The 13246-nt window shown below is 32.4% G+C and overlaps 1 protein-coding gene across 1 annotated transcript in view; it reads left to right on the forward strand.

Annotated features, from left to right (window-relative positions):
• Nucleotides 1–300: 300 nt before the first annotated feature.
• Nucleotides 301–13246, forward strand: part of EYS (eyes shut homolog) — a 199718-nt gene continuing 186772 nt past the window's right edge. Inside the window, exon 1 of the mRNA XM_031968612.1 lies at nt 301–1060. Coding sequence (XP_031824472.1) covers nt 307–1060 — 754 coding nt within the window. The 5' untranslated portion in view covers nt 301–306. The remainder of the gene's footprint in view (nt 1061–13246) is intronic.

Below are 13246 nucleotides of genomic sequence, written 5' to 3' on the forward strand. Positions count from 1 at the left end.
ATGATAATGATGAACATAATATAGGATGCAGAAATATTAGCAATGTTGATATTTCTCTAAGATAGATTCAAAGTATTAATTGATTAATTTGATCTGAAATATAATATTTCATGTGTTTGTTCTATTTAAGCATATAATTTCATTAACATCAGTTCGAATACTTGTTTTGTTTTTATCCTGAAGGTGGATTTCTAAAAGCATCAATATCAGTGCTCATCTCTGAAGAAAATTGAAGTCATAGCCACAGAAAATAACGTGATTTCTGAACATTTTCAAAGACTGTTTTTTTAAATACATTGACCAACAATGCTAATCAAACCTGCAGTTGTTGCAATTCTATTTTTTCTGAAAACCTCTGTTACTAGTGAACATATAGTATGTAAGAGAGAGAAAATTATAGAATGGTATCCAGAACCTAAAATGGTTACAGTGAATTGGACTCTAAAAGAAAATATCTGCATTGATTTTTATAAAGAATGTTGGACAAATAGTTCTAACACTCAAAATACTTCTTCATCCCATCAAGGACTTAATATTCCACAAATTTGTCCCTTGCAGCTTCAAGTTGGGGACACACTTATTATTTCTTATGAACCATTTTCTCAATTTCTTGGAATGAATCTGATTAATGTTTCCAAAGAGGCTTTCATTAACTGTCTGCAAAATGACAGTACTCAAGATCAGCTGCTTTTTAACTGCAAACTAAAAGGAACACATGAGGTTAACTCTCAATGGCTTAGCATTGGAACACATTACTTCCTCACAAAAATGAAAGGAGACCCATTACTCTGCAAACTTGGCCTTCGTTTGAATGTAACAGTTAAACAACAATTTTGTCAGGCATCTCAGAATGCAACAGTTTGCTCTGGACATGGCAGATGTCTAACTGAAGTGTGGAACAAGACATATGTCTGTCATTGTCACCCTCCATACTCAGGGGAGTTTTGCCAGGAGGTTGATGAATGCTTTCAAAACCCATGTCATAACAATGGAACTTGCATTAATAAAAGAGAAGAACTTGGGGATTCCTATGATTGTATCTGTTATCAAGAATTCACAGGTCAGTATTGTGGATGTGTGTGTGTTTTTTCCCTAATAAACTAAATTCATAAATTAATAATTACAAATGGAGATGTATTTTCTTCATAAAAAAGGATATATTCTACTGAAAATTGAATTTGCAAGAGTCACATAGTATAAAGGGTAGAATTTGTTTTATAACATGACCCTATTTATGTATTCTAACATGACCCTTTATATATTACATTTAACTTACATCTTTTATATCATTTCTGACAAAATATGCTAAGACGTACCATGGTTGACAGTATATGTAGCATTCTATTCGTATAGTTAGTCCACTAACTCACAAACAAAACAAAATGGTAAGAGTAGTATTTCTATAAAGTTCAAAATGGATGGTTACAATTATTCACTGTGAGGCATTTTTCTCTTATTTCTTTAGTTTTTCTTGTAGTCATTATGCATATTATTTGGGTTCTGATTATTCCATTTGGCATCACTTCATCCAAGACACTTCATTTTATAATCATATTTTTTCTAAAAAGAAGAAAGAATCTACTTGGTCAGGAAGTAAATGAGAGGTGTATGTATTATATGTTTACATATGTGTGTTTGTGTGTATGTGATATGTTGGACACACAGGTATTTTGATAAATAATTTGAATAATAAGTGTGATGTTTCCATTATTACTTAGAACTTTAGCTCTCTTGAGAAGACCTATATAAAGTTGCTTTAAATCTTTCAATACTTTTTGTTTGCCTATCTATCATTTCTCTGAGTAATATTTGATGTGTCAGGGACAATGTGGATAAAGAGGATGTTTTCCTTTGGCCCAGAAAAAGAAGGTATAAAAAGAAAAAAATGATAAGCTCATTGAAGTTTACTTGTTAAAAATAGTTAAGGAAGCAGTGAGCACTTAAAGTATGTTAACTTAAACAATGAGAAAATGTGCTAAGCAAGGATAAGTCCTATTAAGGAATGTATAGCTGTTCTACCCATTTCTACATTTCTCTTTGTAGACATTTTCTTTGGTATAATGCCCAACATCTAGCAATCATTTAATTGTACAAGCTTGCGGATTTGACTATAATTCATATGTTTAATTATTGTAATATATTTCATTGCCATAATTTATTAAAAATTAAAAATAAGTCTTATATTTCTTGGCTTGATTCAGAATTCTTTTTGAGAGAAGTCAGCTACTGCAAAGTCTTAAGATCTTTCCCAAATTTTGTTTTCTCTTTTCTATTCTAAACTACCTTTAATCCTAGATGAACATAAAAATCATTAAATCTACATTATATCCATAATGTTCTCTAAATTTGTTATCTCTGACAGAATAACACATTGTATAAGTCAATATTTTATAACTTAAAAGAAACAGAACAATTTGCAGCATGATAAAACAATTTACAACTAAAATTCAATTAAGGCATCAAGTACCACAAATATAAACTAGGCAAATATATATGTATATATTACAAAAATTATGTGAATCATTTGTCTTTTGTACCTGGCTGTTTCCAGAATTAGAAAATGATTATAACTCTTTTGCTTCAGAATATATTCATACTTTCAATTAGTACTTTGCAAGTTATATTCCGCAATTTATTGAGAGTTTTCTCATTTACATCTCTATTTAAAATTATTGCTTGAAAGATATTTTATATAAAATTTTTAGCTATCTTTAAATGGACACATAATTTAACAGTAAAATAATTACATAATGCCCTATGGTGACGTATTAACTCATCATGACATCAAAAAATGATCTTTATGATAACCAAACAAAACTTTTGGACTTCTGTGTGTTGGGAAAGTTTAACAAGCATTTGATAAATTCATGAGAAAAGCATCTGAAGATTTTGGTGGTCTATTAGATTAATTTGAGTCAATAGCATAATATAGCATCAAAAAGATAAAATGATATTAATCTCTGTAGCGGAAAATTTAGTCCCCTGAAAAGGAGTGCTTTTGTCTTGGGAGATATTATCTGAATTTATTTAATCAGTTCTAGGTGCCACATTATATATAAGCTATTGTTTGGCATCATATTGAAACCATTAATATGAGGTGAGCATGGAAGTAAAAGCATTTGAATACATGTAATATGTGAATTGTTTGAAGAAAAAGGCAAATTTTGTATTCTATGAAGATAAATTTTGTTTGTCCTAACTTCCTATAGTCATGATAAGCATTCATAAAAAAAATCAATAAGTTAATTCTCCAATATTAGTTGAAGAAGCTAATAAACAACATTATTAACTCTTTGGACTTTGCCTTTAAGTTACTGCAAAACTATGCAAGTGACAAGGAGACATAGAAAATTTTGATTATTTTATATATTAATAAGTAAACTGATAATAGGCTACTTTATATAAACTTATCAAAATTAACATAGAAAATGAACAAACCCAAATATCAAGGAAAAAATAAAAAAGGAGAATCTAAATGGTTCTGTATAAATATATTATAATAAAATATGTGATTATATGAAGATATGATTGAATGTATCATGTTAAATATACAAATAATAATGTCAATCAAACTGATGTTAATCCAGAAATAGAAATGATTATGCTCCAATATAACAAACATAAAGTAACAGAAATGTCATTAAGAAAAGTTTAGAAAAGTATGTAGGGTTGTGATAAAAATGGAGTTCTACTGTACTTAGTTACCATGTGATTAGTTACCACCATTCCAAATAAACAGTGATCTAAATTTAAAAACTGCAAATGAAACATAAGAATAAGGTAAAATATATTCTTATAATTTGAGAGTGGAATAGCACTATTAATAAGCTGAATTTCTTGTAAGATTCATTTATTCATATTATAATAAACAACAAAAGAAAATTTAATTTAGAATAATAGGAAAATCAACAAGATTTTTGAAAAGTGTTATCTTTTATTTAAGAAGAAAAATAATCCTTTATCTACAAAAGAATCATTAAAAACAAAAAAAAAAAAAATAGAAAAGACATATTTAAGAGATATTTGAGCTTTCCAAACACCAGATAATCTTTTTTAGATATTTTTTACCTACTCAGATTTCCCCTTACCTCCAAAATAAGATGTCTAAATTTACACACAACCTGCTTGATGGATTTCTAAACATTTTTTTACACTTAATAATCATGAACTATGTATGATACAGTCAAAGAAAGAGGATTTGTTTAAGAAACTGGAAGCTTTTGACTGAAAACATATATTCACATATAATTTAAGACTTTAGTAACAAAACAGCTATGGTTTTGTGGATGTAATTTTAAGAGTAAAGTCTGCTATTACCTTACTAGTTCTGGATATTATGAGTGTCTTATAGAGGCCACCGTGTGTGTGTGTGTGTGTGTGTGTGTGTGTGTGTACATGCATATGTATATTCACATATATGCATATATGTGTATATATATAAACTATATTTATTTAAGGTGTATATTCATTTTTAACATTTATAGATTTTTAAAATGTTGAATTCCAAATTTTCTACATGTTTCTCTTCCATACTCTTTTATTGGGAAGACAAGTAATTTGATTTAGAGTATACAGATACAATTATGCAAAATATATTTTTATATTGGTCATTTGGTAATGAAAATACAGATGAAAGAAAAAATAAAAACACAAGAAAAATTATGTTGTCTTTGTTAAAATTATTCTTTAAACTGCTTTTAGACTATCAATTTTTCTCTGGAGATGGATAGAATTTTCACCATCATTTTCATTTTTTGATTGAAATTGTCTTTTATAATTGCATTGCAGCTAAGTTACTTACAGTTGATTATTATACAGTAGTGTCATTATTGTGTATAACATCCTCCTGGTTCTGCTCATTTTGCTCATTTATCTTTTTATCATTTCATGTAAGATTTCCCAGGTTTTCCTGAGAATACCCTGTTCCTCATTTCTTATAGCACAAGAGTGTTCTATCACAATCTTACAACACAACTTTTTCAGTCATTCTCCAATTGATGGGAAGGCCTCTCCCCTTCCTTCCTTCCTCTCCCCTCCCCTCCCCTGCCATCTTCTCTTCTCTTGTCTTTTATCTTCTCTTCTCTTTTCTTTCATCTTCTTTTCTTTTCTTTCCTTTTCTTTTTGTCTCTTTGGTACATGGATTTAGTAGTGCTACTGCTGCCTAAAAGGGTAAACCATTTATTCTTAATTCCAAAACGCTGTATAGAATGTTTGAATCAGTTCACAACTCCACCAGACAGTGAACTGTCTCAGTGTATCTCACTATTCCTACATCCCCTCCAACATTTATTATTTTTAGCTTTAGTATTAGCCAATCTGATAGTTTTGTAGTGGTACATCAGAATTCAATTAATTTGTATTTATCTAATTAATAGCCATTTAAAACTTTGTTGTATTATTATTGATAGTTTTTGATTACTTTGTCCAAAAGCTGCCTGTTCATATGCTTTGACAATTTATTAATTGGGAAACACTTCTAATTTTTTTTAATAAATTTGACTCATTACTACATCATGAGGTCTCTATGAAAAAAAACTTACTTTAATTTATCTTCAACTGGGGCATCTAGTTGGTGTAATGGATGGAGCACTCCAGCTTTCTTTTGATTTAGAACATAGGTGGTCATGACCTCCCTGACTTCTCAAGGAGGTGAGAATCCCTAAAAAGAAGGTGATCACACCTTCCCAGACTGCTCAAAAAAGAAGTGAAAATACCATAAAAAGAAGGTGGTTACACCCTCCTTGACACCTCAGCAATGGAGATGAAAACACCAAAGGAAATAGGAAATCAAATCAGATTAGCAGGTTTCTAAAGGGGCTCACTTGAAACAGGTATACATAAATCCATCAATATGATAGGCATTACACATAATTTACATAAGCACATACACAATATAGCACAGGCTAGTAGTAATGTAACAAATAACATGAATAAACATGAGAATTTATACATGTCCATAAGTCCTAGAAATAGTCCAAAAGGATCCATTGTCCATTAGTTCAAGTGCCAGGAATCCAATAATTCCTGTAAGCTTTGAAGTACTGCAATAGTCTCATCAACAATTTTTCATCTCAAGGAATCCAATGATTCCTGCTGGTTTTTGTTCATCTTGTATTAGGGAATCCAATGATTCCTGAAGATTTTAAAGTTCTTTTGACAGTCTCATTGTCAGCCACACTCTTTCAGTGTCAGATGTTTCTTAAATCTTCTCCTTTGTTTTGAAGTTTTTCTGCTTTTTCTGTTTCTCTCTGATAGACAAGGTGAATATGGCTCATTGGCACCCATCTGATTCCTTCTCCATCTGTAGAAATACAAGCAAACCCTCTCTGCCAGGAAGTTAATCTATCTCACTCCCTTCTACTTACCACTTTGGGATTTCTCCTAATCATCTGGTAATTACATTGGAGCTGTTTGCACTGGACACTTCTATAGTGGGTTAAAAAGCCTGTATTCTCCCCAACTGTAATCCTGATTGTTTTTCTGTTGGCTGATCACATCAGAGTCCTCAACTTCTAAAGACTCTCTGGGTGTAACCTCAGCTGCTATTATGCCCCATCTGTCTTTTGATTGATATCTTGAGGCTGGGCCCTGCCTCTCATTTTGCTGGGTCAATCTACATTCTGAGGCCCAGTGGAAGCCCTTGTGGCATTTTGGGCATGGGGTCTTGGGTTTTATTCTCTCAACCTGTCCTCTCACTCTATTTCTATATCTACACTGAGCTCTCAAATGTCCAACTTTTCCACACTGAAAACATCGACAATTTTCTCTAGAATTCCCTTGCCAACAGGGACCTTGTCTTTCCATGTTCGTCATAGTTTGGGTATAATAAACATTTGTGGCCACTGTGGCACAGCACCTTATGATTTCCTCTAACGAAGTATCTTTGTGTAGTCCCCATATAATTCTTTTGCAAGCCTCATTGCCATTTTCCTTAGTCAGACATCTGGTCATTATTTTTATAGCTGCATTATCTTCAATGGTTGTTATTACAGCTGTTTACAAATGTCCCACAAAAGCCGCAAAAGGTTCATTGAGACCTTGCTCTATTTTTGTGAAGGCTTTACATCCATCTTTCTGTCCAGGGAGAGAACTCCAAGCTTTTATTGGTCTTAGTAATTTGTTCATACACTGGTATGGGAAAACAAATCTGTTCTGAATTCTCTTTATACTGACCTTCACCAGCTAGTTGGTCAAAAGCTATTTGTACATTAGCTCCTGTTTGCCTATTTCATTGGGTTTGAATCCTACATAATTCATGAAACTCTGAAAGCCACAACACATTTTGTCCAGGTTCTAAACATGTTCTAGGTATGGATTTCCAATCATTCATTATGAAATAATTAATATTTCATAAGACAAATTATCTAGTAACAGCTTAATATAAGAGGATGTAGCCCCATAAAGAGTGCAACCTTTTTTCAAATCTTTAATTTTGTCCAAATTAAAAGGAGTGTATTTTCTCTCTTTTTGACCTAAAGAGTCAAGCTTTTCAATCACAGGATATGCATTTATAAAATCAGATATATCTTCTCCTTCATTTTTTGCCTTAATTAATGCTTTTTTAAATCTTGTCATATTCTGCTTCACAGGAGATGCTGATTGTGTTTTTGCCTCTCTCCCTCCCTCTTCTTCCTCTACCCATAAAGGGTTAATTGAGGGGGGAGGGTCATGACATGTGGAATGATCTAATTTCTCCTGCTGTGAAGTATCACACTCAGAATTGTACTTAACTCCATTCTTCTCTGTTCCTCCTTTTCACCTAGTTTAGTTGGCACCTCTCCTTCTTGCTCTTTCTTCTTTTTCTTCATTCTAACACTTAAATAATTTCTTATAGCCGGTTGTATTAAATTGTATATATAAAGTATATTTTGGAAATTGAATTTGGATGAGAATTGTATTCACCCAGTTGCTCTCCTATTAATTTCCATTCATCTAGATCCAATTCTTTTTCCATAGAGAACCAAGAACATATATGCTTTACAGTTTCTAAAGGTTCAGTGATCTTTTCCAAAATTCTAACCAAACCTTGGCTTTCCATAACCTTGACAATGCTCTCTAAACATTTTCCTTGAACAGAAACAGAAGCCTGTTTTCTAAACATCTGCATATTTTAGCTGAAATTCTACTTTAACTCTTAACAAAATTTCTTGGTTGTACTCACCCTAATTTCCAGGTTGAGGAGACTTTTCTACTAGATTCAGGATCAGAGATTTTTCCACTGAGATCAGAATTTATCAGCCCCACGTTGAGCACCAAAATGTGGTGTTCTCTTCTTTAAGATATAATGGTTCTCTCTGAGAGCAGGTTTCTCGGGGTGGTTTCTAGAGGCAGCCTTAGTTTCAGTTCCTAGTAATTATCACTCCAAACACAGCCAGCTGATAAAATCCAGATGTTTATTTTCTCCTTCCTTGGGCCCGGTTAGCTTTAATAGAGACCTATCTCTCTCTTTGGTTCTAAGAGTTCCCTCCAAATGTCTCCAAATCCAAAGGTTTGTCCTTCAAACTCCAGCCAGCACAAAGGTGGAAGATGGAATGAATCTGACTCACCTCCAAGAGTGGGCTTGTGGGCTTCCTCCCAGAGTGCTCCTCTCCAACTCCTGGCAATGTTCCATACTGACTCTGACTGATTCACTGAAGCTCTTTTTATGTTTGGTGTAAAAGGTTGACTCCTCCTCCAAGAGTGGGATTATGGGATCTGAGAGTGGGATTATGGGTTTCTAACTTGTGAATCTCATACTGAATACTGAATTGTGAATCTCCCAAAAGTGTGAACTCCAATGAGTACTTAAATACATTAGTGAGCTAGAGGATTTGCTAAGTACCATGCTAAATTAGGCAACTGATTTATCACTTTGTAAGGATTCGCTCTAAGGTGTGAACCAATAAGCATTGTATCAATTCTATTGAGTTAACACTAAGTTTCTAACATCTCCCTTGAATTATCACCTTATTTCAAGTTCGGGCTCATAACAAAGCATCTGTCCTAAATTCAAGAGGAACTGAGTTCAAGTCTGGCCTCAGATATTTAACATTTACTGACTGTGTGACCCTGGGTAAGTCACTTAACTCCAATTGCCTCAGCAAAAAAAAAAAAAAGAAAGAAAGAAAAAAAAAAGAAAAAAAAAACTTCATTTATGATAACTAAGTATTTCCACTATCCTGTCCCCTCACCCCATTTATCTTCCTCATTTCAAATTTATATCCTCAAAAATATTTTGCTTCTAACTACCACCTTTCCAAATCTATTCTTCCTTCTATTATACTATCTTTCTCTTACACCATCTCACTCTTTCTTTCCATTAAGCTAAGACAAATTTATATGTAAACCAATTTTGGTGAGAATAATATTCAAGTGCTAACTCCCAAAAAGGCAGGCACAAGTGCTCAGTGTGTCCATGTATATCTGTGGAAATGCAGTGTAACTTCATTGTAAAAGCTCTTTAGCACCTCATTTATATGAAATAGTATACTCCATTCTACTTATCCCTTGACATTTCTCTTAATACATTTTAATTTCTCACATTCTATTTTTTTTTACATTATACTATTATATTCAACTCACACCCATAACCTCTGTTTATGTATACTCCCTTTAACTGCGCTAAGTGTGCCTAAAGTTGTTAGGAATTGCAAATATCATCTTCCAGTGAATGATTGTAAACAGTTTAAATTTGTCAAATCCCTTATTTCCCTTTCTTTCTTTCTTTCTTTCTTTCTTTCTTTTTTTTTTTTTTTTTTTTGTTTCTCTTGAATTTTGTATTATATGTTAGATTTTCTATTCAGCTCTGGTCTTTTCATCATAAATGCTTAAACGTTCTCTTTCATTTTTGCCTACAAGGATTATGCTCAGTGATTCTAGTAGGTGATTTTGGTTGTAATTTTAGTTGCTTTGCTTTCTGAAATATCATTCCATGCCTTCCAATACTTTAATGTGGAAACTGCTAAATACTATTTTATCCTGAATATTGATCTATTATATTTTTATTATTCCTTTCTGGATGCTCGTAATATTTTCTCCTTGACCAGAAAATTAATATTATAACAACAGAAACAGCAAAAAAATTGGCTGAAAAAATCTTTTGAGTCTAATTAACTTGCAAAAAAGATAATAAAAGTTCATCTCATTTTTGTAAAAGGAGAACATAGTGCAGCGCAGGAAGCAGCTCTGCAAGATAGCAGCAAACAACATCTTAACAAACTACTGGGGGATTCTGAGTTTCAATATGTAGTACAGGCAAATGCCAACAATATCACCCCCTTATGCCTCAGCATGGCAAGAGGAATGAGCAGACTACAGCTCTGAGATCCACCACCTATTTCAGAACAGCTCCTGGCAAAATGCATTCTCCAGTGGCTAGACTTCCACATGTTTCATCATAGTCTGGAGAAAATAGGCAGTTCTTAGGGGGCATAACTCTATGTGCTGTTTCAATGTAGCCTTGGGAAACAAGCAGCCAACTGTGATCAGACCACTAAGTTTCTTTTTTTATATATTATAGCTTTTTATTTACAAGATATATGCATGGGTATTTTTTCAGCATTGACAATTGCAAAACCTTTTGTTCCAACTTTTCCTCTCCTTCTCCCCACCCCTTCCCCCAGATGGCAGGTTGACCAATGCATGTTAAATATGTTGAAGTATAAATTAAATACAACATATGTATACATGTCCAAACAGTTATTTTGCTATACAAAAAGAATCAGACTTTGAAATAGTGTACAATTAGCTTGTGAAGGAAATAAAAAATGCAAGCAAACAAAAATAGAGGGATTGGGAATTCTATGTAGTAATTCATAGTCATTTCCCAGAGTTCTTTCATTGGGTGTAGCTGGTTCAGTTCATTACTGATCTGTTGGAACTGATTTGGTTCATCTCATTTTTGAAGAGGGCCATGTCCATTAGGATTGATCATCATATAGTAGTGTTGTTGAAGTATATAATGATCTCCTGGTCTTGCTCATTTCACTCAGCATCAGTTTATATAAGTCTCTCCAGGCCTTTCTGAAATCATCCTGCTGCTCATTTCTTACAGAACAATAATATTCCATAATATTCATAAACCACAATTTATTCAGCCATTCTCCAATTGAAGGGCATCCACTCAGTTTCCAGTTTCTGGCCACTACAAAGAGCCGCCAAGTGTTTCAATGAGTACATGCAGAAATGCAGAAATACTCTACTGGCCTCAATATAAACCAGACAACATGACTATGACCTTGACTTAGCACCAGTTAAGCTGACAGACATTCAGGATCTCGAGCAGTTCCAGTCACTCCTCAAATGCATCCCCTTAGCAAAGAAATAAACTTGAAGGTCCCAGGAAATCCTCAACCAATGCAGTATCAGCTAAATAGTAAAAACCTACAACCACTGACTCCAGAAACCTGAGACAATATCCCTTCTATTTTAGGAGTTCAGCTCAACTTTTTTTTTTTTAAAGGTGTAAAAAGATTTAAAAATGATGACAAAAAAAATTTGACTATAGAAAGTTAAAATGATAACAGAGAAAATCAAATTAAACTCAAAAAAGATCAAAACTTTTGAAATACTTATCAGCAACCCCCCCCCCCCAAGAGGAAGTGGTCTCAAACTCAGAAAGAAATTATGAAAGAACTCAAAAGGAGTTTAAATATGACAGATTAAATTACAATGGGAAATGAAATGACAGTCATGGAAAAGAATTATATAAAAATGTCAGCAGTTTTGAAAAAGAAAATAACTGCTTAAAAAGTAGAGTTTTCCATATGAAAAAATTATATACAGAAATCACTGCAAAAAAATCAACTCATTAAAAAGTACAATTATTCAAATAGAAAAGAAAGTTGTTTTTTTTTAACAGCCAATTAAAAATGCAACTCCTTAAAAATTAGAATTTGACAAGTAGGAGACTAATGACTCAAAAATACATCAAAAAACAATCAAACAAATTCATATAAAAAAACATATAAAAAATATAAAATACCTGATTAAAAAAAATCTGACCAGGAAAAAAGATCCAACAGAAATACTGCCAGAATTATGGAACCACCTGAAAACCATAATCAACAAGAGGACCTGGACAAAACTTATAAGCTTATAAGTTTTAAGAACTTATGAAAGAAAATTGTCCCCATGACCTGGTATCAGATGGCAACATAGGCATTGAGAAGATCCACTGATCATCTCAGGAAAGAAATCTTCCCATATAGGGATGTAAATATTTAAACCTTTAAATAGTAATTTTTTTTTCTTTCTTGTTTACCTTTCTATGCTTCTTTTGAATTTTGTATTTGTAGATCAAATTTTCTTTTTAGTTCTGTACTTTTCAATAGAAATGATTGAAAGTCACCTAGTTTACTAAAGATCCTTCTCCTCACCTGAAAGATAATGCTCAGTCTTACTGGTAATTGATTCTTAATTCTTTGTCTTCAAAAATATGGTATTTCAGACTCTCTGATACTTTATTGTAGAAAGGGCCAAATTCTGGGCAATCCTGATTGTGGTTACAAGAGATTTGATTTTGCGTGTGTGTGTGTGTGTGTGTGTGTGTGTGTGTGTGGTTTTTCCTGGCAGTCTTCATGCTCTTTTCCTTGAAATTATAGTTCTGAAATTTTGCAACATTGTTTCTTGGAGTTTTCCTTGTGTTATCTCTTTCCAGAAGTGATTACTACATTCTTTCAAGTCTATTTTGCCCTCTGCTTCTACTATGTCAGGATAATGTTCCTTGGTCTTTTGAAAATTGGTGTCTAAAATCTTTCTTTGTGACCTTTAAGTAGTTGAATAATTTTAAAATTGTCTCTCCTGTATCTATTTTCAAGTTCAACTGTTTTTCCACTAAGGAATTTTATATTTTCTTCCATTTAATTTTTTTTTTTTAGTTTCTTTGACTGATGCATAGTTAAACATCCATTTATCCAGTTTTAATTTTTAATGTATCATTTTTCAGTTAGTTTTTTATCTACTTTTCAATTTGATTAATTATAATTTTAAAGGTATTGTTTTCTTCAGTGGTCATTTTGTTGTTGTTGCATTTTTTAAGAAATTAATTTCTTAATATCAAGTGACTTGGATAGATCGAGCAAATATAATAAAGATGACAATACTCCCTAGACTAATGTATTTGTTTAGTGATATACCAATCAAACTCCCAAGAAACTATTTTACTGACCTAAAAAAAATAACAACAAAATTCATATGAAAGAACAAAAGATCAAGAATTTCAAAGGAATTAATGAAGAGAAAAGCAAATAAAGGTGGCATAGCTGTA

The sequence above is a fragment of the Sarcophilus harrisii genome, chromosome 4 (genome assembly GCF_902635505.1).
Source record: "Sarcophilus harrisii chromosome 4, mSarHar1.11, whole genome shotgun sequence".
NCBI lineage: Eukaryota > Metazoa > Chordata > Mammalia > Dasyuromorphia > Dasyuridae > Sarcophilus > Sarcophilus harrisii.